Source organism: Plecotus auritus (assembly GCF_963455305.1).
Source record: "Plecotus auritus genome assembly, chromosome: 1".
NCBI lineage: Eukaryota > Metazoa > Chordata > Mammalia > Chiroptera > Vespertilionidae > Plecotus > Plecotus auritus.
Window position 1 is genome coordinate 22,837,179 of NC_137770.1, and position 26,639 is coordinate 22,863,817.

The 26,639-nt window shown below is 40.3% G+C and overlaps 1 protein-coding gene and 1 pseudogene across 19 annotated transcripts in view; one reads left to right on the forward strand and one right to left on the reverse strand.

Moving 5' to 3' along the window:
* Positions 1 to 26,639, reverse strand: part of NRXN3 (neurexin 3) — a 1,534,305-nt gene that overhangs the window by 1,039,531 nt on the left and 468,135 nt on the right. For all 18 annotated transcript variants that reach the window (XR_013959175.1, XR_013959176.1, XM_080644122.1 and 15 more), the window contains 2 exons: positions 5,980 to 6,418; positions 519 to 902 (listed from right to left, as the gene is read on the reverse strand). Coding sequence is in view for 16 of the 18 variants with exons in the window: in XM_080644122.1 (XP_080500248.1) it covers positions 519 to 902; positions 5,980 to 6,418 (823 nt within the window). In the remaining 2 variants the exon portion in view is untranslated. The remainder of the gene's footprint in view (positions 1 to 518; positions 903 to 5,979; positions 6,419 to 26,639) is intronic.
* On the forward strand, positions 22,592 to 23,503 carry LOC308253487 (charged multivesicular body protein 1B1-like; annotated as a pseudogene). Its single transcript has 2 exons — positions 22,592 to 23,039; positions 23,324 to 23,503. The product of its transcript is annotated as a charged multivesicular body protein 1B1-like (transcript).

Here is a 26,639-nt window from a genome sequence, read left to right on the forward strand (position 1 = left end):
CTAGAGTTCATGTTTTTAATGAATATGTTACCCTGTCTCTTATTAAACTCACCATATTTAAAATGATTTATTTAATGGCTAAATATTGAACTAGGAAAGAAGCTCCTTGAGAACAGGGGTGGGTCTGTTTTGTTCAGTAGTATATTTCTAAAGCCTAATCCAAGAGCTGGCATGCAGAGAGCTCCAAAAAGCATGAGTTCAGTGAATAAATAAAACACCAGTTGGTTAATCCATCCAGAATCCCAGAGGAGGAGGATTCACCCTCTCGAAATAAAAGACCTCTGGTAATCAAAAGTAGTATCATGATCATGGTAATGCTTATCCTTAACTTTCCCTTTCTGCAACCCAACCCTAGTCAAACAAATCCAAGCATCCACAACTAGAAAGGTCGACACCTGGACAGCAGTAAACCCAAGAAAACTCCTCTAGAAGAAAGAAAGCACAGGTCTCTCCACAGGCACACCTATAGTAGTCCCACCCACCGAGACCCAGCATGCCTCCCACAGCGGCCTACTCACCCCTTTCGCAGGTTCTTCCCCAGTAGCCGGTGCCTGTACAGTCGCAGATGAAGCGGTTCCAGCCGTCCTTGCACACAGCATTGTTCTTACAGGGGTAGCTGTCACACTGCTTAGCGCTCATGCGTGAACAGGAGGACTTGACGCCCGCAGCGTTCTGCATCTCCGCCAGCTGCCGGATGTTCTTGCTGCGCCCGTCGATGAACAGGTCACGGATGCAGCCCACGTAGCCATAGTTGAGCATGGCGGTCCAAAGCTCAGTGGGGAGGATGAGGCCAGCGCGGTTCTCCGGCAGCCCGCCCAGGTACATGTCCCCCTCCAGGTCCAGGATCTCGCTCTCCCCACTGGCGGTGAAAGGCGTGCGCCTGCTGTTCACTGATATGGTACCTGGGATGGGAGGAGAGAAAGACAGTGAGTTCCCAGCTCCTTGGCATCATAGGTGAGGCTGCCAGTCGATGAAGCAAATGAAAAGAGCCCAGTAGGTGAATCCTGAGACTAGTGTTGCCTGATCAGGAGAGAGCAATGCAAGCAAGGGAACCAAATGCTACAAGGTAATAGAAACCACAATGCAGGTAATGGAGTTTCAATCTCTGCCAGATAAGACACCCTGGCCCATAGGAGGTGCCAGGACTATCACAATGGCCTAGTATCTAGGATGATGTCTTTTTTTCTACCTAAAAGTCCTGCCTGAGACATTGCATACCATATGACTGAAAGCAGCACATTTCCTGCCTGTGTTGCAATCCCGCTCTACCATGTACTATTAGCTGTAACCTTAAAGAAGCTTCTTAACCTTCCTAAGCCTTAATTTCCTCATCTATAAAAATGCGGACATAATTGTCCCCACTGCACAGGTGGGTGTAATGATTAAATGAGCTCATATATATTAACAGTTCTTTCTCTGTGCCTGGGACAGGGTAAGGGCTCTGCAAGCACTTGCCTGAGTCTTCCTCACTGGCTTGGCATGCCCAGAATGATGGAACCCTCCATGCACGGATACCCTCTATAGTGGCATTAGCTACCAGGCCTGCCAGTGAATATTTTGGATATTGTCTTTGATAAATTTGAACTGGAACAGGTTTATTTATTCATTTAACACATATATATTGAACACCGCTTCTGTCTCTGGTACAGTGCTATGCATAGAGATGAACTTGACAAAGCATGTCCTTGCTCTCATGGAGCTGATGCTCCAGGGCAGGGGGGAAGAAAATAAACAAGTCATCCAAAAAAAAAAACAAGAGAAATTAGCTATTGGCATGTGCTAAGAAGAGAGTAAAATGGGTTCTGTGACAGTCTAAGAATATGCCAGGTGAGCTGAACACAGAATGTTGAGAAGGAGGAAGAACACACCTGGCAGAAGGAGTGGAATGTACAAAGGCCCTGAGTAGGCTAGAGTGAAGAAAGCAACAGGGAGGGAATAGGAGGTGAGGTCAGGAGAGACTGGGTGCCTGAGATTACAGAAGATGCAAGTCTAGGGCCTGACCGGGGAACTTGAGAACAGGGACTCTAGTCCTCAATGGTGAAAATGACCTTAGGCCAGTCCCTGAGCCACTTTACAGCTCAGTATCCTAAAGTGTAAAATCAAGGACATCAAAGTGATATCTTAAATGAAACATCATGCCATACATTTAAAAAAGTATCTAGTAATCTTAAAGTGCTTCACTGGTACGAAGTTAACTGGATCGTGCCATCCATCAGCTAGCCTTTTGCTTCTGTCTGAGTCTCAATTCCTTCCGCTATGAAGAGGCTAGCCTGAGGACTGAGGAGATCAGATGAGATCAAGAATGTAACAGACACTCTATATTACAAAGTCAGCACAGGGGTAGAAGAGTAGAAAGAGCATAAGAGGCCTCTGTTTCCCCTACTCTCCCCTAGGAGTTTTCTCCTAGAGAAAACTTTGGTTTTTAATCTTAAAAAATAAAAACAAACAAACAAACAAAAACAAACCCTGTGTAACAATGCTAATGCCCTGGTCACCATTTTAATTACTTTATGTGCTTTTCTGGACTCGACCCTTAAAAAAATTTTTTGTGAGCTAGGACTTACTATTTCACAAATGAGGAAGCTGAAGTTTGTATCTCGTTCTTCTCTCTTGCACAATCTACCTTCTTTGCCCTCTACAGAGCTACTCTGATTACCAGCTAGTAGACAGGAACATCTACTGACAAATAAGACAAGAACCAGAACAAGTTTAAATATGGGAGCCTTAAAGACACCCTGAGGCAAACCTTTTCTCTGAGTGTGACCACAGCTATTTTAAATGCGTTTCTCAAGTTTTAAGAATCTGTTGCCCAATGGGGGAGTGATCATAAAAGTTTTTCTTTTTCTTTATAATTTATTTATTTTTTTATTCTTTCTCCTTTCTGCTTCTTTTTTTTAATTTAATTTAATTTAATTTTTTAATTAATTTCTTTATTGATTAAGGTATCACATATTTGTCCTCATCCCCCATTCCCACCCCAAACCCCTCCCCACGCATGCCCCCACCCCCCTGTTGTCCGTGACCACTGGTTAGGCTTATATGCATGCATACAAGTTCTTTGGTTGATCTCTCCCTCTTACCCCACCCTCCCCTACCTTCCCTCTGAGGTTTGACAGTCTCATCAATGCTTCCCTGTCTCCGGGTCTGTTTTTGTTCATCAGTTTATGTTGTTCATAGGAAATATAGTCAATGATATTGTAATACCTACGTATGGTGCCAGGTGGGTATTAAGCTTATTGGGGAATCACTTCATAAATTATATAAATGTCTAACCACTATGCTATACCTGAAATTAATATAAAATTATATTTAATATCAATTATATTTAATATTTATTTTTCAATTACAGTTGATATTAAATATAATTTTATATTAATTTCAGGTGTACAGCATAGTGGTTAAACCAGCCGTGGGCAAACTATGGCCTGCGGGCCCGATCCGGCCCGTTCGGCTGTTCTATCCGGGCCCGCGGAGCCGAAAGAGCGGAGGGTTCTCTTGCTCTCCCCTCCGCTCCTTTACTTTGAATTTATATTAGTTCACACAAACACTCCATCCATGCTTTTGTTCCGGCCCTCCAGTCCAGTTTAAGAACCCATTGTGGCCCTCGAGTCAAAAAGTTTGCCCACCCCTGGGTTAGACATTTATATAATTTATGAAGTGATTCCCCAATAAGCTTAATACCCACCTGGCACCATACGTAGGTATTACAATATCATTGACTATATTTCCTATGCTGTGCTTTATATCCCCATGACTATTCTGTGACTACCAATTTGTACTTCTTAATCCCTTCATTATTTATAATAGCCAAGATATGGAAGCAACCTAAGTGCCCATCAGTAGATGATTGGGTAAAGGAGGTCTGACACATATTTATAATGGAATATTACTCGGCCATGACAAAGAATGAAATCTTGTCATTTGAGATAACATGAATGGATTCTAGAGGGTATTATGCTAAGTGAAATAAAAGTTTTTGTAGATCACCTCTCAGTCATGTTATTCTTCAGGATGAGCAGGAAGGAGGCACCACACTTAGATACACTAATGTTTTTACAACTATTCATTTAAGTATAGGTTTATAAATAAGAACAACGTATTAGAAAATATCTCCATAAAGAAATGAAGTTGAATATGTCATATTAAAATTTTATGTTACATTGCTTTTACAGGACAATTATTTTTCAACCCAGTAAATTTTTATAGGATTTGGTAACCTTTATAGGTATTTCAAATACTGGCCAATGCTATAGCTCCCAGGTATGAAATTCAAGGCTTCTGTAATTCAAACCTATTTTACAAAGATGGGCCCACTGGTGGTTCTAACAAAACAAAAATACCATACTTTAAAAAGTAGTTAGTGTTTGGAATAAACAGATATAGATATATGGCAATTTTACGTGTTCTGCCTGTGACACAGACAGGTAACCTTTAAGCATTGTCAGGGTCTGAGTTAGTCAATCATGAAACCCATCAACCATGACCCAACTCCTGAGACCCAAAATGCATGGTTTTAAAAACCAACAGGAGTATTTCCTTTATAATTCTGGGACAGCTTTCAGACTCCACCCCTGCTGACAGTTTAAGGATAAACTGAGAGAGAGAAAGAAAAATTCAGCCTCCAAAGAAATTAATTTTTGTGTATTTTTCTGTTTAAAAAGCACAAACTGTTCATTCCTGCTCAAAAAGCACATTTAATTTGATGCCTCCTGGTTCTGATCAGATTTCAGACAATCAATAAAGCATCCTATTGGGCAATAAACCATCTAGAGTGGCAATCTGCCACCTGTCTGCCCTCCCCACAGAACCCATCCAGCTCCTCCTAAAGGCAGCATTGCTCATCACCATCACCCTCTAGCTCTGAAATTATGCAGAAAAGCCATATCCTCAAAGCTCAGCCATTCCTGGCTATAGCCTTTTAGGGGGAACCTATCACTTTCTTTTGTTAGTCAAATGCACCTAGAAAGACAATGTCCAAATGACATGTCTGGAGTGAATACTTAAAAACTATGGCAAATATAGCCAAGACCCTTCTCAAGTATAATACCACCTAAATAGAGAATCAGGAAATAAGTGTGAAATTCAAATGCTGTAATTAGCACTCCAGGTGAAATGCCCTTTCTGATGGCACAGAATATGACCTATGTTGCCACATGGTCCATAGAAAGCTGGACAGGCTGCTCGGCATTCAAAAACTCCAGACTCTCTGTTTGTATTGTTTTTTGTTTGGGGTTTTTCGGGGGGGGGGTTTGTTTTTTTTTTCCTCCTCTCTCTTTCTGTTACTATTCCAGAGTGGCTATGTACTGCCTGGGGCTAGCTTGTTTGATCTGTGGCTGCAGAAACAAACAAAGCCATTTAAACCAAAAGTAAAAGGTTATGAAGGGGAAGGGAGAGTTAGTGAGGTCTGAGCAAAAATGAAATATAGGCTTTTACACCAAAGGAAGGCTTTAAATTGAACATGACTTCAGGAAAAATCGATTTGCCTTTTCTTGTCATAATTTTTCCCTGAATCATGACTTTTGACAGTTATTGGGGGTGTATTGTTGCATAAACCTTTACACAGGGAAGCTTACCCTACAGAGTTATCAGGTAATGCAGCACCTGTGATGTCATAATTGGTTTCCATGGCGAAGAGAAAAAGAGAAGAAGAGGTAGGAGAACCATCACACCAGTGACATGACAGCTGCTTTGGTAGCTGTGGAAATGCTCCTTGAAAATCCATCCTTAGCTTCAGTGTCTTGACAGTATCACTAAGATGATTGTGCAATGAGTGACAGGGGTGATGAGAGGAAATGAGAGCCTTTGAGGAGGCAGGTGTCTTGTTCCAAACATAATCTTACAACAACCATTAAAGAGAGCAGCAAAAGAATCCACAATCATGCAAGTGCAAAAATTACAATAAAAAATATAAAGCCAGGAAACAAACTAAGAAACCGGTGCTTTCCTCAGTTCTCAATGACATATCCCAACTCTTCCTACCTGATCTGCCATCTCGCTGAATGTCCACATGGTACCATTCCCCATCATTGGCTTTCTTCTGAGTGGCTTTCACTTTAATGGTGCCAGAGCCCATGTCCAGCAGCAGGTACAGATTGCCATCAAGGAGTTCCACGGCAAAGAAGTCCACCTTGGTGTTCTTCTGGCTCCGAACATCCTTCCTCTCTTGGGGCTTGCCATGAGTGAAGAGGATCAGGCCATTTGGCTCAGTGGTGCGGAAGTCAAAGGAGATGGAACCCATGCGTTTGGTGTTCCATTTGGGCAAACTTATATAAGCCTCTGGGGTCTCAAAGTTGATGGGGTCCAGTGTGGCCACATTCTCACACTTGAATACAACTTCACCATAGATTTTCATCTTGGTATCCCCAATCCGGGCCAGGCGAGACAGCTCCAGACGGATGTCATTATTCTTATAAACAACCTGTCAAAAGCCAAATGAGTGCCATATGAATCAATCTTGCAAATGGTAACCATCCATCACTCCTTGGGCATCCAGGAAAAAGGCCCAAGAAGAGGCTGCAGGACACAATAGTCTGAAACATGAGAAACGTGAGACAAAGCATTTGTAAAAGCACCAAAAAGACCTCTAGGGCATACACAAGTCCTGAATAAGCTATATTTCCATTCTATCCTTTTTGTCTGCTTCTGGTCAATATTTGTATCATCATAAAGTTATGCAATATAAGCTTACAAGAAGTCAACACGTATTGAGTTGTACAGATACAAATATGTGCATACAAAGATATTTACTGATGTGTTCTTCATAAAAGACCAAAAACAACCTAAATGACTATCAATAATAGACTAGCACAGTGGTCGGCAAACTCATTAGTCAACAGAGCCAAATATCAACAGTACAATTGAAATTTCTTTTGAGAGCCAAATTTTTTAAACTTAAACTTCTTCTAACGCCACTTCTTCAAAATAGACTCGCCCAGGCCTTGGTATTTTGTGGAATAGCCACAATCAAGGGGCCAAAGAGCTGCATGTGGTTCGCGAGCCGCAGCTTGATGACCACTGGACTAGCACATCCTTATGATGGAATATTAAGCAGCCCTTAGAAATCAGGTAGTGCTCCCAATTTTGATGTGGATGCTCTCCAAGTAATATTGTTAAGTGAAATTAGCAAGGAACAGATCAGAGCATGCCTTATGCTATCACTGTGTAAACTGTGCGTGTTGGGGAGTGTTTTGGTATATATGCTCATAATGCATAAAAAATCTTTGGAAAGAAAACATAAGAAACTATAAAATTGTCACTAGGGAAAGGATTTTTCAGATTAATATTCAGGCGTGGGAGGGAGACTTACTTTTCACAATAGGCTATTATATTTGATTTTTTTTAACTATGTGGCTGTATTGCTTAAATAAAATGTTTATTAAGAGATGGTGGAGAAGGAGATCTGTGTTTCTTTGCACATTGTGTGATATATACACACACATATACACTGAGTGGCCAAATTATTATGTGTTCAGAGATCATAATAATCTGGCCTCTCTCTCTCTCTCTCTCTCTCTCTCTCTCTCTCTCTCTCTCTCTGTATACACACACACACACACACACACACACACACACGAGGCCTGGTGCACGAAACTCATGCACAGGTAGGGTCCCTAGGCCTGGCCGGCGATCAAGGCCAATCTGTGGGGCAAGTGGAGGGGTGATCGCCCCCCACCCCCCACTGGCACCCGCCTTGGCTGGCCTGGCACCACCATCTCACTGGCCCAACCCCCCACCTCCCCACCACCCCTCCACTGCTGGGAATGAAACACCTTAAAATATAAACAAATATATATGACTTTCTAAACCTGGTATAATCCACATAAAAGTAGAGAATGATTTTATTCCCCCAAATCAGAGTTTCAAAATGATTTTGCTGCTACTAGAACTGAATTTTTATGCAGCATCCTGGGATAGATCAGTGCCCTAGACGTCTGATCTCTAAGCAATGCCCACATGCATATAATAAATAGAGAAAAAAAATGGAAGGTGAAGGGGCCAACATTAGAGCACTGATTATGCCAACCTCTGTGCTATGCCCTGTACATTATCTCATTCAAATTCTAAGTTAAGATTCAGATTTAAATTTAAGTTCAAATCCCACATCCACTACTTACAAGCTATGTGATCTTGGCAAAGTATTTTAATTTATCTACTGTTTTCTTCTGTGAAAATGGGAATATAGTAGTAAATGATTTTATAAGTATGAAATAAGTTAATATGTGTTAAAGCACTTAGAAATGGCACATAGTAATGGTATAAAAATCTCAGCTATTTTGTGGGTGGTGGTTGTATTTGTTATTCATCTGATTTTATCCTTTCCAAAGAAAGATCAGGGAATATTGTACTATCATGTCCATTTTCAGTAAAATAACAAGAGTTAGAGGTTGAAAATAGTCTGAAAATCCATCTCAGTGATAAGTTAATTGGTTGAGTCATTCCAGTACCTATCATTTAATCCCTAACATCCAGCTATACAACTGTTTCCCTTCTCTCTGCTATCACCAGGAGAGATTCAAGGAGAGCTGTCTGCCTTTTAATATGTAACTAATGTCAAAGAATGAAAAATGTCTTACCTATTAAATGACCTTGACCAGGGGCCTAACCATAGTCAATAACACTGAAAATAATAATGATATTCATATTTCCTGAGCACCTACTACCAGGCACTATGCCAAGGATCTGAAGCCATTAGATGCTTACAACGCCCGTTTGAAATATCCTCATCATTCCCCCAGTTTACTGATGCAGAAACACAGAGAACAGTTAAGGAACCAGTCCACAGTCACACAGCTGGTAAGTGGCAGAACTGGACTTGAACCCATGGAGTTGGACTCCAGAATCCATATGCCTTATCACTGTGAACACTCCAATTGAGGTCCCACTAGCAGCTCCCATGAAGCTCATCTTTAACCTTATGTGGAAAGTCATGCATGTCCAACTCCCCAGTTCAACAGCTGAATTCCTATTTTCCCTATACTGAACTGACCATGTGCAAAGGGGAGACTATAGAATCCTTAGCAATCTCTCCAGTGAGTGAACCAGAAAATAAAAGTTTAATAACTGGCAGCTTCTTCTTTCTAACCACCACTATTATGCCCCAGAATGTGAGATCTCTCTGTCATAACCAAACTTTGGCTTTCTCTGCATTGGGCTAAATGCCTAGGAAGATTATAGCTCTTTGTAAAGGTTAATTATTAATGCATAACAATCACTCATCCCAATGGGACAGACAAAGACTTGGCTCCATTGAAAGATAAATGGAAAGAGAGCTCAGGTATCCCTACAGGAGGCAGGAATAAAAAAGGAAAAGGCCTTTTAAAGGAAAGGGCTGCAGAGTCCTATGAAGAGGAACTCTTTTGTAAGAAGGATACACAGTGGAGATGGGAACATAAGGTGAGTAACAAGAATGCAGATTTTTTGAAAGACAGGCAAGAAAATCAGGGCCAAAAACTGGCCAAAGATAACCAGACTTCTCAAAAATGTTCTTGGAAGGTGAGCTCTTTATCTATTTCCTGCTCCTAACATTACTTGTATATATATATACAGTTTTCACATCTCTCTTGCTGCAGTTGGGCAACCTCTGCATCTTTCAACCTGTCCAGTGCAGGACCATGGCCATGGTCATGCACAAGCTTACCAGCACCTCCAAGTTACCTCAGAGGCATCTCTATAAACCTCAGGTATCAGCTCTTCATATTTGCTCCCCAAGTTTCCCAGGATATAGTGTCTTCCTCTTCTCTCAAACTCTTTAAACAATGCCCTGTCATCAGGATCTACATTTAAACCCAGTCCAGGCCCTCATTGGCTACTCTGTCCTTGCTGATCCCTGCCATTTGATAAACTTAGAATCCTTATATTGCCTGCCAGTAATGAAGCTGTCTGCCCTATTGCCAAAACCATTTGCCATGATTGGAAAAGAAAACTATTCTAATTTAAATAATGTGCTTTTTACATTAAACTCTTCCATGATGCCTAAGTTATGTGGCAGGTCCATGAGAATGAATCTAATGGGTAGAGACAGTGCCAGCTCACAAAAGTATTTTTCCCTCTTCCATCTTATCCCAGGCCACGCTGTTCTGGGCTTCCTGAGAACATGTCTCCATGTATTCGGTTATAAATGCCACATCCCTGTGCACTCCAGTAAGGGAACCAGAAAAAGGGAGTGTGGGCATGTGCCCTGCAGTGCCCAGATGGCTGCTCAGTACTCTTTCTCCTGTCAAGGAACAGGAGGTTTACCAGCTGGGCTTTCTTTTCTCTTGTTTTTAAAGCATATTTAATTCTCTGTGGGTCTACATGTAGGACAATTTCAATAAAAACCACCAGGTCAGCTTGTAAGACCATCATTTATAGGTCCATGATTTCATGACTGAGCACCATTGTGCTGATCCAGGTCAGTGGAGCATGTTTGAAGGTCATGCTGGGGGACATTCACTCGAGTGTCTAGGTTAGCCAAAACAGAATGGTGTAAAGCCAGTGTCAGGTCCCTTGATGTGGAACAGCATTGACTACAAATCCCAATAAAGCCTTTCAAATTTATACCTATGTGTGGAGCAGTTTGAATACAACAAACAAAAGACAAATATGTATCTGCCTCTCACCCAAATTTAATCCTTTGACAATAGATGATAATAAAATGAGCTTTTTCTCTTCAGCTTTCAGGATGGTGCAGCTTCTAGCTAACTTTTGTGCTAATAATGTTAATGTGTGACATTCCTACTCAGGGGAAATAAGTAAAAAGCACTGTGAAAGAATCTTGCTTCTGGGGTGGCCACAAAATCATACATCATACTTTCTCTATCCCACTTCCCCTCTGTCCCTCAGCAACTGATGACTCTGGTCAGCTGTCTCAAAACTCTCTACTTTGTTATCTTTAAATAAGCACATATCTTGTTATTACAAAATACCTTACCACCAAAAATTATGCATTACACTTTTTAAAATATATTTTTTATCGATTTCAGAGAGAGAATCATTGATTGGCTGCCTCCTGCATACCCCACTGGGGATCCAGCCTACAACCCAGGCATGTGCCCTGGGAATTGAACCATGATCTCCTGGTTCATAGGTTGACACTCTACCACTGAGCCATGCTGGTCAAGCTATGCATTACACTTTTAAAGTCTGAAATAGTATTATGCTGTACCAATTCTTAATAAATGCTTATATCTTCATTAAATTAGATGTCCGACTCCAGTGGCAGCATAGGGCAGTGGTTAAGATCATGGACTTTGCAGTCTCATTAACCAGGGTTTGAGTCCTGCTTTGCCCTTGCTAGCTATGTGACCTTGGACAAAATATTTAACTGATCTCAGCCTCAGGTTCTTCACCTGCAGAATGTGAAGAACAAGTCTCACTTCACAGGGTTGTAAGGAATGAATGGGATAATATTATCACATACAGAAGCAACTCACACAGTTTCTGACCCTCCATAGGCACTCAGTAAATGGTAGTTATCACTATTAATGTTGTTATTTTCTGTGAAAAGCCAGAACTAAAGCAACAGACCGGTTAGCCTGGCATGGAGTCATCAGGAAGAAAATATTCTCTATGAGGATAAGCTCTAAACCGACTATCAACTCAAGAGACAGTGGCATTTATAATACATATAAATGCCTATGGCCATTTCTCTCTCTCTCTCTCTCTCTCTCTCTCTCTCTCTCTCTCTCTCTCTCTCTCTCTCTTTCTCTCTCTCACACACACACACACACACACCCTATACCTCTGCACAGATTTAGGATTCATTATCATTAACATCATTTTCTATCACAGTGTGCCACTGACCAAACTCCAGCAGTGAAGACCAAGCACAAATGTGGCAGCAGATGGTCCTCTTAGCTTCCAAAATCAAAAGAACCTAATGTTTGGCATGGCCAGGGCCACATCTGCATCTATGGTCTTGCTAACAGGGGTCAGTAAACTAACTGCCTGCTGAGCTGCAGATGACATCCAACCTGGGGCCCAAAGTCCCAACTACTACATACCACAGATACCAGCATTTTCATGCTTTAATTCTGTTAACAGTGGTCGGATCCACCAAAGAGAAAAACTAAGCACCAGAAACAGAAAATGGGACTTAGTTTCAGACTTGCAGGCAGAAGTAAAAAAAATGTCTAAGTTCTAGGGCTCCAAATAAAAGTGAAAAAGACTACAGATAAAGTTGAAAAAAATAGTAGAATGTTGGCAGTTAATTAACATTTAATGTTGTGTAATCAACACTCTGTGGGTCAAACATAATAGATCCGATTTATATCACCAAGGACCACCAGTTTATAATCTCTGATCTATGAATATGGTCCCATATATAAAAGAGTAGCCAGGAAAAAGGAACATAAGGCAAGCTGGAGGTACAGCAAAAATCCAAGCAAAATGATGTTGAACCAGGAAAGTCCTCAGTCCCTTCCTCATTTTAAAGGAAGTATCTAGTCTTCTGGGCACCAGGTATTCTAGCCAGAGAAAGACAGAGAGAGAGAGAGAGAGAGAGAGAGAGAGAAAGAGAGAGAGAGAGAGAGAGAGAGAGAGAGAGAGAGAGAGAGGGAGAGAGCTGTGCAACATCAGTTACTCCACCCCCATAGTCAAAGGGCCACGTATGCTAGCCCAACAGCCTTGCTAACAAAGCAGGTCATTATCACGTATGCTCAAAACTTAGACAAACACTTGTTTTCTTGATGGATTCTTCATGAAAGGGAAATAATCAGATAGGTTTCTGTTCAATTACAGATAGTAACAGGCTAAGAATGATTCCCAATCCTTGGCATAATTACAGTGAAGGTCTCATTTTTATTCTCAAGAACTTTCTTAGGACTTCTTTGTAGTTAAAAAGGCTAATCAAGAACAGTCTGCCATATGTCCATGTATCTCATAGAAAAAAAATCAGCAATCAAGTTTGTGGAGTAGTCAGGATACTATAAAGGTTCAGTCTATTACAGAAGATAAGATTTGCTAATGCAGACTTGACCATCCAAGCAAAGCCTACTAGACTTCTACTAAATGCATGATGCAAGAACTTGGTATTGACAGATGTGAGACTTGGTATAGATAGACTCAGGCAAATAAATAAGACATGAATTGGCAGGTATGGGCCATAGTTCTCCAAGATAGGTCTTGTCAATGGATCATGAAACATATTTCTAGAGGATCTAAAAACATTTGCCAGATGATTCTCCAGCCATACCTGGATGGAAAACTCTCCCATGTCTTAGAGCCATGCTGGCAAGAATGTGTCTCTCCTCTTCCTTTCTGGCAGATGGCATTTATTGTTAATTGATGCCATTCTATTCTACTCCTTTTCCCATTAGACTCAGATGCAGCCCCAGGATTCTTTTCAAGGCAATGCCCTAGGAAGTTGCCACCAGTCACTGAGAGATGGAACTGGAGGTGAACCTACTCTCCACCCTTGTTATTCTCTAACACACACACAAAAAAAGCCAATTTAATGTAAATTGACTAGCTGTAGTATAATGTCAGAAACAAAAACCAATGGAAATGTGTTAAATACCCTTTAGCTCTAGACTATGGAGGAAACAAGGAACATGAGGTATAACCCCTGCTACCAACATGCTTAGAAAGTATTAGAGGATGCTTAAAGGGGATGGGGGGGGATATATTTTATATCAGAATTGATATATCAGTGAGATATATTTATCACTCCAATTAATGAATGTACAAGGTCCTATGAGTAGAAATGTGACTCAGATTGTATTTCTCTCCCCTGTGCTTGCCAGGAATGACACTACTGTGGTTCTTTAGACTGTAAGCTTCCTAAACACAGAGGATTTGTGTTTCTGATGTGGAAACCAATGCATTTCCAGTGTGTAACAAAGTGCCAGCCACGTAGTGGAAGCTCAGTAAATAGACACCTTTCTTATATTTGCTTATATATGAAACAGACCTACCCAGTGAACACCTACATGTCTTCCTGTCTTAGAATATTTGATGAAGACACCAATCTGACTAGTGTGAAAGTTACATGTCCCAAAACAGAGGAACTAAGATCAAATGAGTAGGTGGAACTTGATTATGGAAAGCTCTAAAAATACAGCTATTTATACAATCAGGAAAAATGAACCATTAGAGTAGAAAGAAAGCCATTAGCAGTTTGATTAGAAAGGTGACAAAATTTAAAAGACACCTTCCTAAGTTACTAGGACTCTACTGTTATTTTTATTCCAAGGACTAAAAATGATTCTAATTATCTCACTGTTTTCTCTGGGGATATCATGTCATTCCTTGCTTAAAACTCTTCAATGATTCTCTATCAATTTCAGAATCAACTGCAAACTTTTAAGTATTACATTAAAAACTTTCCCTGATCTACTCTTCACCTCATCATTGCCAACCTTGCCAAAGTTTTGCATTCTCCCAATAAATCATATCCAGAATAAGCCTTACCTGAGTTACCTATCTGAATGACTACTGCTCACTATTTGAGGAATAATTTAGACATCACCTCCTTTGGGAAGCCTTCATCAATTTTCTTCATCACCATTCCACTCCCATTCATAGCTGATTTCCTCCTCTCTTCTCCCAAGGCTCCATGCTCTAACTGCTGCCACAGAAATGATCATGTTGCACTCTGTCTGTCTCCCCTTTAGACTGGGAGTTTCTTAAGTGAAGGAAATTGTCTTTCTTCTCGGTGTATCTAAGTGCCCATCCTAGTGCATGACACAAAGTCAGTACATGTTTGTAAGAATATGTGGAAAATGGGGAGAAAGAAGGGCAAGGAAGCTCACAAAGGCTACTTTTGGATGCCTCTAAATCATTGAGGACTACAATGCAGAGAGAAACCTGCAGAGAGAAGAATGTATAAATGATTCCATGTGATGGTATCATTGAATATTTAGTGAAGTTTTCCCTAGTGTGCATGCTTAGGAATGTTTAAGGCTATCAATATGGAAAGTTATGCACACCAGAGTGGCAGCTGTCATTAGCTTATATGTCTTGGCAGAGCACTAACAGGAGAAGAAGAAAAAGATCAAACACAAATTCTAGCAAGATTCTCTAAGAGATTGGCTGACAAAGCCCAGGACCAAAACTGCCTTCCACTCTGGAATATGCTAAGGGACTACTGTCCACCTCTTTATGACAGTGTAGTTTGGACTGCCATAGAAAATACATGGATATTTTGAAACAGTACCTCAGAGCCTTTATCATCTCTACTCAGAATTAAAAAAGCAAGAATGAATCCCCGAACAATGAAGCTTTGGCCACAGCTAGCAACTTCTGGCTGCTACAAACTACCCTGAAAGAAGATAGATTGCAATAGGAATGCCAAATAGCTTTTGGAGAAATAGATTATATGAAAGTCCCAAAGGCAGAAGAACTGGGGGAAATACTATAAAAAGATTTGATGAAACCAAACCTTCAAGAAGTCTAAAATAGTTAGTTGGAAACAGTAGTAGCATATGAGGGAAGCAAGTTGATGTTCCACACAGCTTAGAAGTCAAGAGCAGTGGGTTCAGAACCATGGATAGTGGTAGATGAGCCTAAGAAGTACTGACCAATGGGCAAGTTCATGGAAGACTGGGGCTAAGCAGGCAAGTTCACACAAGGGCTTTGCAGTTCATCCTCTTATAATGTGAACCCCATTAATTTATACAAAGTACACATAGACCAGCACTTTATGGCTTCCTGATGGCAGGGCTACTTCCAAAGAAGGAGCTCTGCCTGTCAGAAGCAACTACAAACTATTTCTTGAAGCTCAGCTTCTTAGCCTAATAAAGGCTTTACTCAGATGGATGGCTTTTCAAAGTTGTCCAAAAAGTTCCTCTACAATCATCAGAAAAGGTGGGGAAAGTGATAACAAGAATATGCCAAGCTGGCAGGTACTTGATAACAGAATCATTTCCAACCTGGTACAAATAAGAGTTGTTTCAAACTGACAAGACAGAAATGCTAGTACTCAAATTGGTGTTTTTTGTTTTGTTTTGTTTTGTTTTAATGAACAGGTTTCTTTACCCTTTGTTAACTTCAAAATAAATGGTCATGAAATAAATGAGGTCACCCCTCCTTTTGGGGGGCTCCCTTGCAAGGTGCTGGTACTAAGCCCCAGTATGTACAACTATGACTTTACATTACCTTTAGTAAATCTGCAGAGACCTTGATAACCACTAGATGTCCCTTATGCCATGCAAAACCAATCTGAAATGAATTTCACTACCAGTTACACAAATCACATTTAAAGATAGCTTTTCTAAGACATGGATCTTAGGTGTCAACTATAATCCCTATTATGACTCACTCCTTATTTTTATCATGCCCATTTCTACAGTATTTCAGTAGCTTTTATTCAATTATAGGCAGGGGGTAGAAAATTATTACGAATTAAGATGCTTTTAGAGTTGCTAATGATAGAGAAATGGGCAGAGAGGAATACTGTAGAAAAGGGATATAGTGTACCTAAAGAGGTCCAAAATTCATTATCACTTTTGTAAATAAAATAAGGTTTTATATAAATGGAGAAACCCACTAGCTCAGCTTAAATTCACATTCTCCATACACTAGGATTTTGGATTCTTCCATTTAATAAAACTAGGTATGGCAAATAATTTTAACATTTTTAAACTTTTGGTGTTGTTAATCCTCACCCAGGGATATTATTTCCATTGATTTTGAGAAAGAGTGGAAGGGAGGGGAGAGACAGAGACAGAAACATCAATGTGAGAGAGACACATGGATGGGTTGCCTCCTGCACATGCCCCAACTGGGGCCGGGTATCCAGCCTACAACCTAGGTATGTGCCTTGACTGGAATCAAACCCACGACCCTTCAGTGGATGGGCTTATGCTCTACCCACTGAGAAAAGCTGACTAGAGCAAATAATTTTAATTTTACATATCAAGTTTGATCAATTAAGAGTGGCTGCCTAGTACACAGAGCAGGAAAGACTGCTGTGCTATGACCAGGGAGCAACGTCTATGATGGGTGTGAGAATGGGAAATGATTGCTCCCATGATATGTATTTTCAGAACCTGAGTTAACCTTCAGCTCTAAGCCTCCCAGACTTGGATGATGGTGAGTGGTGGTGGTGGTGGTGGTGGTAGTGGTAGTGGTGGTGATAGCAGTAGGAGAAGTAGCAATAACTAACCTTAATGGAGGGTTTTTCTTGGGCCAGATATTATCTTTAGTACTTAACAGATTATTATTTAATCCTCATGTGACAAATATCCAAACTGAAACATGACACTATGATACATTTGAGATTAAAAGAGGGCACTGCCCTAGCTGGTTTGGCTCAGTGGATAGAGTGTCTGAAGGGTCCCGGGTTCGTTTCTGGTCAAGGGCACATGCCTGGGTTGTAGTCTCAATCCCCATTAGGGGGTGTGCAGGAGGCAACCGATCAATGATTCTCATCATTGGTGTTTCTATCTATCTCCCTCTCTCTTCCTCTCTGAAATCAATAAAAATATATTTAAAAAAAGAGGGCACTATTAATAATTCACTTGGGCAACAGATGTAACCCAGGACTTTCCAAGACTACCTGTGATGGATGGCCACCCTATTTTATACTCAGAAAAACCTGAGACATGAAAGGCAGCATAAAGTAGGGTTGAGGCATTTGCTGAAGCCAAACTATCTGGGTTCAAAAATCCTGGCTTTGCTACTTGTTCTTAACCTCTCTGTACCTCAGTTTCCTTATCTTTGAAGTGGGATAATAACAGTACTTACCTCATAGGGTTTTCATATGGACTAGAAGATTAAGTATATGCAAAGTGTCTAAAATAGCCCTTGCCACATGGTAAGTGATGGTTACTATTATCCTTATTTTAAAGAAAATAGATTTTTTGGAATCAGAGGTTTTAAGATCTATATGAAGTCACACAGCTATTATGTAGTGGAGCCAGAATGAAATGCAGGTAAGTCTGGCTTGAGTGCCTGTGCACTCAATAACTATTATTATCCTCCCTATATGTAACAGAAAAAATAAACAACTGTTTTCTTAAGATCCCTCCTAAACCCAGCTTCTCCAGTGATCTGAATCATAAATAAATCTCTAGAAAAGTTAGTTTCCCCTGCCTGTGGCTTAGGCTAGCAGGTTACAGTCAGGTGTGCACACTGAAGGAAGCACATTCAGGAGCACCCGAGAGAGCCTTGCGGAAGACCTCTCCTGGGGCCCATGTGCCTCCTTAGGTTATATGTGAGATATGTACCACAGGTATAGAGGAGCCAGGAAGTGTCTTCATCCCAAGTTCAAATACTGAAGTTCTTCCCTAATTCAAAAATTGGGCCTCCGCTTGGTTGCCAGGGGGCATAGCTGGCCTGCAAACCACCACAGGCCCCTTGCCCAGGTCACCCCATGCCCCAAGGGAAGCCCCACCCTGATCCGGGACACCCTTCAGGGCAAACCAGCTGGCCCTCACCCATGCACCAGGCTTCTATCCTATCTAATAAAAGAGTAATATGCAAAATGACCATCACTCCAACACACAAGATGGCTGTCCCATGTGGTCAAAGATGGCTTCCCCCATGTGGACACAAGATGGCCACCACAAGATGTCCAGCAGGGGAGGGCAGTTGGGAGGGACCAGGCCTGCAAGGGAGGGCAGTTGGGGGCAATCAGGCCAGCAGGGGAGGGCAGTTGGGAGGGACCAGGCCTGCAAAAGAGGGCAGTTGGGGGTGATCAAGCCTGCAGTGCAGGGCAGTTAGGGGTGACCAGGCCTGCAGAGGAGGGAAGTTGGGGATGACCAGGCCTGCAGGGAAGGGCAGTTGGGGGGACCAGGCCTGCAGGAGAGGGCAGTTAGGGGTAACCAGGCCTGCAGGGGAGGGCATTTAGGGGCAATCAGGATGGCAGGGGAGCAGTTAGGCATCAATCAGGCTGGCAGGGAAGTGGTTAGGGGGTGATCAAGCTGGCAAGCAGAAGCAGTTAGGGGCAATCAGGAAGGCAGGCAGGCGAGCAGTTGGGAGCCAGCAGTCCTGAATTGTGAGAGGGATGTCCAACTACTGGGATCGGGCCTAAATGGGCAGTCGGACATCCCTTGAGGGGTCCCAGATTGGAGAGGGTGCAGGCATGAATTTCGTGTACCAGGCCTCTAGTCTTTAGATAATTTTCAAAATAAGGAAAGGAAACAATAGCGAAAAGAATAAAAGAGTATCAATCCCATTTATTGGAGGTTAAAAAAAACATTATCCTAAGTGTTTCACCATTCTTGGTCTAAATATTTTATCAACTATAATAGAGTCTACTTCAAATTTGTCCGGAAAGTATGGAATATGGACTACATATTTATGAGAACACAGAACTTGAAGAAAAACTTCTTGAAAAGATACTAAAACTTTCTTTCTTTGATTTCTATGACTTATAATCTACTCAATCTATTTTCTCCCATTTCTTAACTAGCTACTCTTTCTTCTCCAGATTTTGTTAATGTGTGTGTTCCCTAAGGCTCACCCTTGATCTCTCCATTCTTTTTGCTCGCACTTTTTCTGTTGTAGCTCGTCATATTCCCAGTTCCAACTCTTTTCTCAATGCAGAGAGCTCCTAAATATTTAAGCCAGCTGTGATTCTTCCTTATGTTCAGACTCATATCTCCAACCAATAGCTGAGTATTTTCTATTTAACTGCTTTTCTCTTAAGTGAAAATATTTCAAATATTTAAATCATCATCTTGCTCACAAACTTGCCCCCCCAACCTCCTATATTCTTGATGTCATGTCCCTCTTCACTATCAAACCCACTTGACTGCTCTAATTACAAAAAAAAAACTCTTCCAAAAGTTGTCTTTCATCAATTCCACACTTATCACTCCCTCCTCAATCCACTTTAAATTGGTGTATTTGCCCCATACCACACCACAAGAGTGACCAAAAGATTGACAGAACCCATGATTAATTCTCATTCCCCTTGACTTTTCAGTGCAATCTTCCTCTTGCAAGATTTACTTCTCAGTATATCTTAAGATCCCATACTTCCCTGCCTCTCCACTATTATAATCTATTTCAGTTTCTTTTGTTGGCTCCTCCACTATAAGACCTCTACTTGTGGAGAACCCCAGAATTCTGTCTTTGGCCCCCTTCTTTATTCCAACTACATCCTGTTAATCCCATTACTTAAAATATCATATATATTTTGTTGATGCTCAAATTTATATCTCTATCTATAGATTCCCTCTAATCATCAGACTTATATTCCCAACTGTCTTGACATTTTTGCTGAAAAAGCTTTTAAACTAAATATGACTAAAAACAGAAATATTGATTTCACCTTCCACAAGCCTACTCTTCTCAAGCATCCCTGCTTGGATGCTGTTACTACCAGTTATCTAAACCTGGAAGATATCATGGAGTCATCAGTGTGGCTGTCTGAGTAGTTCTGACCCTTTGCCTCCCTGGCACGAGATAGGATTGTATTTCTTGGCCACCCTGTGGTAGGTGGAGCTGTGTGATACTTTTGGCCAATTAGAAGTGATATGTGTCATTTCCAGGCCAAACATTTAATTGTTTCTAATATAAATCCTCCAAATTTCTCTTTTCCTTTTTCAATGTTCCAGTGGTAGGCTACCTTGTCATCCCATATCCCAGAGAGAGGACAATTATAAAAATATCAAACCACTATCCAACACACAAAGGATATGACATGTGAGTGAGAAAATTTAACCTCTTTTGTTTTAAGCCTCTGACATTTTGGAGTAGTTTGTTGCCACAACACAACCAAGATTCCCTTGACTAATAAAGATGTCCTCAATTACTTTCCTCTTACAGCCAACATCTGAATCATCAATAAATGCTACTGACTCTACCTCAAATATATATCCCATATCCTACCACTTCTTACCATCTCCGTTGCTCCTATCCTGGTCCACACTGCTATATTTTCTTGCTTGAATGGCAGGAACAGCCACCTACCTATCTTCTGTCTCTACTGGTACACATTCTGGTCCATCCTCCATAGACAAATCAGAGAGATTTTTTCTAAATTCAGATCAGTCACTCCCCTACTATATAGGGCCCTATGGTATTTCCTTGGTAATAATAATAAAACTCCAACTCTTTACTATGGCTTAAAGGCTGTACATAACTTTGGTCTCACTGAATTCATTCTATTTTATATCCCTTGAATTCAACAAACACCTGCTCCTCAGGACTTTGCATTTGCTGGTCTTTGAACTTCTTATCAAGCAAGCCTCATCTCCCTACCAACTCAACTATCTACAATGGATCTCTATTATCTTTTGTTCCTTCTGCTTTATTTTGTTTCCTCATCTCATAGCATTTATACTACCACCTATAGTTTACATGTATTTACCTGCTCTTTATTTCTACTTACCAGATAATAAGCTATATGAAAGCCAGGACATTTGTTGTTGTTCGCTAGAAGTGAACTTGAGAAATTCTGCAAGCCTTCCCCATATTTCTAGTTCCCAAGCATCAGTGGTTCTGCTGAGTCTTCAGAATTTTTCGGGGTTTCCAAGTCTTTAGACTTTAGGGATCTTTGATTTTGATTGTTTACATGATTTTATATTTATATTTATATTTATATTTATATTTATATTTATATTATTTATATTTATATTTATATTTAAAGTGTATATATATGCATATATATACACAAATACAATATATACAAACAAAAGCAAACACACAGACATACATGTACACACATGTATATACATATATTTTTAACCTAAAAGCCAACCAGATATTATCAATGAGCTTTCTCAATGTGAGGAAGGCTCTTTGGGCCAGCCTAATCCTCTCTTACTCCCTTTCCCCAACCTCTATCCCTGCTTTCCATCACTGCAGATGACTAATGGGTGAGATGCTATCTTGGCAGAACCCAAGAGTTTCTGACAAGATCTGATTAAGTCTCTTGTCCTAATAAAGAAATATAAAATCATTCCAGACAAATAGTCCATTGGGAAATAACAGCTTCTGCTGGTGCCAAACAATATAATCATCATTCATTAATCCATCCATTTATTAGGCCAATATGTAGAAAAGCCATGCAAGAGAAGTAAAATAAATTATTCATTCAACAAACATTTATTGAGTAAGACTAACGCCAATAACTATCCCAAGCTAGCTAAAAGGGAGCAGCAATGCTAGGATGGAGTGGAAGCCTCTTATTCTTTATGCAGGATAGCCAAGGGAGGCATATAAAATACAGTGATATTTCAACAAGGACTTGAAAACATTGCAGAACAAGCCATGTAAACATTTGGGGAAAGAGAATTACAGGCAGACAGACCACAATTACCTAATAATAAAAATATGGAAAACATGTTTACTTAACATGCTTACTTAGTGCTGAGATGTCAAGTTAATGACATTGTCAAAGAACATCAAGGAGGCTGATGTAACTTGATTAGGGGGAATGCGGAGGAGCATAATAGAGATGAGTGCAGAGAGGTGGCAGGGGCCAGATCCTACAAGGTCTCATAGGCCACCTAAGAACTTGGGCCCTACTTCTGAGCAAGAATATGGGAGGGTTTTTAGCAAAGAATTGTGTGTGTTTCTCTTATATTTTAAGAAAAATATTCTGGGGCAAACCTAGTTGCCAGTCAGCCACAGGTTGGGACTAAGACAGAACTCTGAGTGCCCTCCAACAAACCTGAATCACTGACCCAGGCTGTCACCTCCCAAGAAAAGTCGTAAGACCATGTGGAATTTGAAGAAACGCCTATTTAACTTGAAGTTTGCTGTAAAAGAGTTTAATAGGTATGCCAAGAAATGTGATAAAGAAGAAAAAACTGAAAAGGCCAAGATTAAAAAGGCCATTCAGAAAGACAATACAGAAGTTGCAAGAATACATGCTGAAAATGCAGTTGGCCAAAAAAACCAAGCAATTAATTTCTTGAGAATGAATGCCAGGTTTGATGCTGTGGCAGCCAGACCAGAATTCAAACTGCAGTGACAATGGGCAAGGTAAGCAAGTCTATTGGCAGGAGTAGTTAACTCCATGGATGCTACACTGAGGAGTAAGAACCTTGAAAATACGTCTGCCTTGATAAACAAATTTGAACACCCATTTGAAACCCTGGATGTTCAAATACAACAAATGGAAGACAATGAGTAGCACTACAACCATAACATCACCACAAAACCAAGTGGAAATGCTGCTTCTAGAAATGGCAGATAGCCTTCCCAGGTTGCTCAGTTGGTTGGAGTATTGTCCCATGCACCGAAAGGTTATGGGTTTGATTCCTGGTGAGGGTACATACTTAGGTTGCAGGTTCAATCCCTGGTTGGGACACTTACCAGAGGGCAACTGATCCATGTTTCTCTCTCACATCAATTTCTCTCTCTCTCTCTCTCTCTCTCTCTCTCTCTCTCTCTCTCTCTCTCTCTCCCTATATCCCTATATCAAATATCAATAAAAACATATCCTCAGGTAAGGATTAAATATTTTAAAAAAGAAATGGCAGATGAAGCTGGCCATGATCTCAATATGGAACTACCACAGGATCAGACAGGATCTGTTGCCCCTAGTGTTGCTTCCATAGAACAAGATGAACTATCACAGACACTTGTTCATCTACATCAGTGGTTCTCAACCTTTCTAATGCCGTGACCCTTTAATACAGTTCCTCATGTTGTGGTGACATCCCAACCATAAAATTATTTTCGTTGCTACTTCATAACTGTAATTTTGCTACTGTTAATGAATCGTAATCTAAATATCTATGTGTTCCGATGGTCTTAGGCTCTACAGCAGCAGTTCTCAACCTGTGGGTTCTCCAGCGGTTCTCAACCTGTGGGTCGCGACCCACAGGTTGAGAACCGCTGCTGTAGAGCCTAAGACCATCAGAAAACACAGATGTTTACATTACGATTCATAACAGTAGTAAAATTATAGTTATGAAGTAGCAATGAAAATAATTTTATGGTTGGGGTCACCACAACATGAGGAGCTGTATTAAAGGGTCGCGGCATAAGAAAGGTTGAGAACCACTAATCTACATGATCAAGTGTAATTTAGAGAACAGGTGCTTTTGTTTACTTCCCCTGCTTCTAAATATTTCATTTGCATACATAGGTATGCCATACTTCAGTTACACTAAGAACACCATGTATTACAAAACTCTTATACACTATCTATCTATATAAAAGCCTAAGCAACCATCGCAACTGAACAGACGACCAAACAGGCTGTGTGGGGCGACCTGGCCAGCAGGGGGGCAGTGAGGGGTGATCAGGCCAGCAGGCAGAGGTGGTTAGGGGTGATCAGGCTGGAAGGGGGGAGCAGTTAGGGGCAATGAGGCAAGCAGGCAGGTGAGCAGTTAGGAGCCAGTGGTCCAGGATTATGAGAGGGATGTCCCACTGCTGGTTTCAGGCCTGGAGATCGAGCCTATACTGGCAGTCAGACATCCCCCAAGGGGTCCCAAGGGGTCCCGAATTGCAGAGGGTGCAGGCTGGGCTGAGGGGACCTTCCCCTCATGCACTGGGCCTCTAGTTTATATATAATGCTTTATTTAGCCATGTTGCACTTTCCAATACTTAAAGAAATTCCAGACAGTTTCCACCTTGACAGATTTTATAGTTTTGTATGTTATGTTGAAAAGTGTGAGAGACATCTTTTTTGTAGATGACTTTGACCAAGCTAGCATTAGCTTGTTGTATATGAAACATCTTCCTAAAAATTTGTGTCAAAAATCTAGCAACAAATTACTCCAGGAGAAAGTATAAAGTTTTTGGCTTCTTCTAAATTCAAAGTTGCTTTAAATCTTCTCATTCTTATGTGATGCATAAAAATAAAACTAGGAAAAACATGTTTACTTAACATGCTTGCCTAACCAAAAACACCTCATTTAATGTCATACAATGCTATTTTTTGTGTTTTATGTTTATTTTTGCTGTTCATACACAAATGCAGTTGACTTTTATTCTGTATTTATCAGCTTTTAAATTTAGATTATTATTGGATTTTTATCCAGTAATTTAATGACTATTATTTGAATTCCTGAAATTTTAAAAAAATTATTGATAATTTTTTAATATAACTAGAACAATATAAACATTAAATTGAATAAATTAAGGTTTGCTCCATTTAAAAATTTTTTCTTTGCTAAATATCACTGTTGTTAACTCAAAGAAATTTAACCTTTTATACTTTCAACTGAAATTGAAACACATTTTAAATGATTTTTTGATTTCTAGTCTTCCCTTGGTATACTGTATTTTGTAGAATCTAAAGAACCAAATAAAATGACAAACAAAATAGAGCCAGACATAACGAGTCATGCAAGACTGAGGATTCTTATTGGGGGGGGTGAGGGTAGGGGAGCGGCAGGAAGATATTAACTAAAGAATTTATTGGCATATGTGCATAACCCATGGACACAGACAATAGGGTTGTGAAGGCCTGGGGAGGGAACTGGAGTGGGGATAAGGAGGTCAATGGCATGGGTGGGGGAGTGGAAGGGGACATCTGTAAAACTTTCAACAATAAAGATAATTTTTAAAAGATTAATTTACATGGCCTTAATATCATTTACATTTTCCATAGGATTGTTGATTGCCTTTTGAGAATCTTGGCCTACATTTTGAAACCAACCAACAAAAAATACCAAAGAAAAAAAAAATTGAGTCAGCTCAAATTACAATTACCATAAATCCTGGTTAAATGTGTTTGCCCATTTATCTTAAGCAAAATCTCTTTAATAACTGGAAGAAATGAAGTAGAAATAAATGTTAAAATAAAAATGTTTGCCTAGCCATACTAATAACTTCCAGACCAATGGAAGTTGGGTGTACAAGATAGGGGGTGGGGACACAGAAAATCCTAAAGTCAAAAGATGACTAGATTGTGGAAGGCCAAGGTCCTTGGGGGAAAGCATTTGATGGCCAACTGTACTACTTTCCATCACCTCAGAAATAGCTCTGTTTTACCCAACTAAAATGAACAAATGCCTGCAATTTTCTGCTATAACAGTCTTAAGTGTAGATAAGTAACCAAGTTATATTTTAGCTAGTATACTTCTATTCTAGTTAAATAAGTAAGGTGTTTTTCATTACTGACTCTATGATTGATCTACAAAAGAATTTTAATATTTCATTATGTTTTAATGAAGAGCTTTTAGGAAATCTTTCCACTGTTAAGTCATGAAAGCATTCAAAGTGCAATCACGGAGACTTTTTTGCTAAGTATTCACCATTTATATATATATTTCTTATTGTAAATGGCAGTGTAAATGAATATTTTCACTGGTTAATGAAGTAAGAAATTACTCTTTTTCTAAGTTTCAGTTAAACCTATTTAACTTTCTTGGTACTTGACTATATGGTATGACCTCAATATGGCAATCTTCCATTTTGTTTATAATTGATGCTGTGTCCTTTTCTACTTAAAGGGTGAGTTTGTTTATATTGGAACATCCTGGGGAGGCATAGAAGAGATTATTACTAACTAAAATATCTATGAAATAGACTTATCTTATTTTCAATTGGTGGGAATGGTAGCTTTTATTCTTTTGCATTCAATAAAAATGTTAAAAAGGAAGAATATCCTGGTTTCTAGGGGGCTATCTAGCCTTAAAGAAGAAGGAGAACCAGGAGTGAAAAACAGAAGCAGGAGAGGATTTAGAAGATTGTTGCAGTTACTGGTGAGAAAAGATGGTGGCCTAGACACATGTGTTGCTCTTTAGAGCCTTTGCTGACCCCCAGATTGCCCCACTGGCCCCTTTTCTGTGATCCTGAAGCATGGAGAG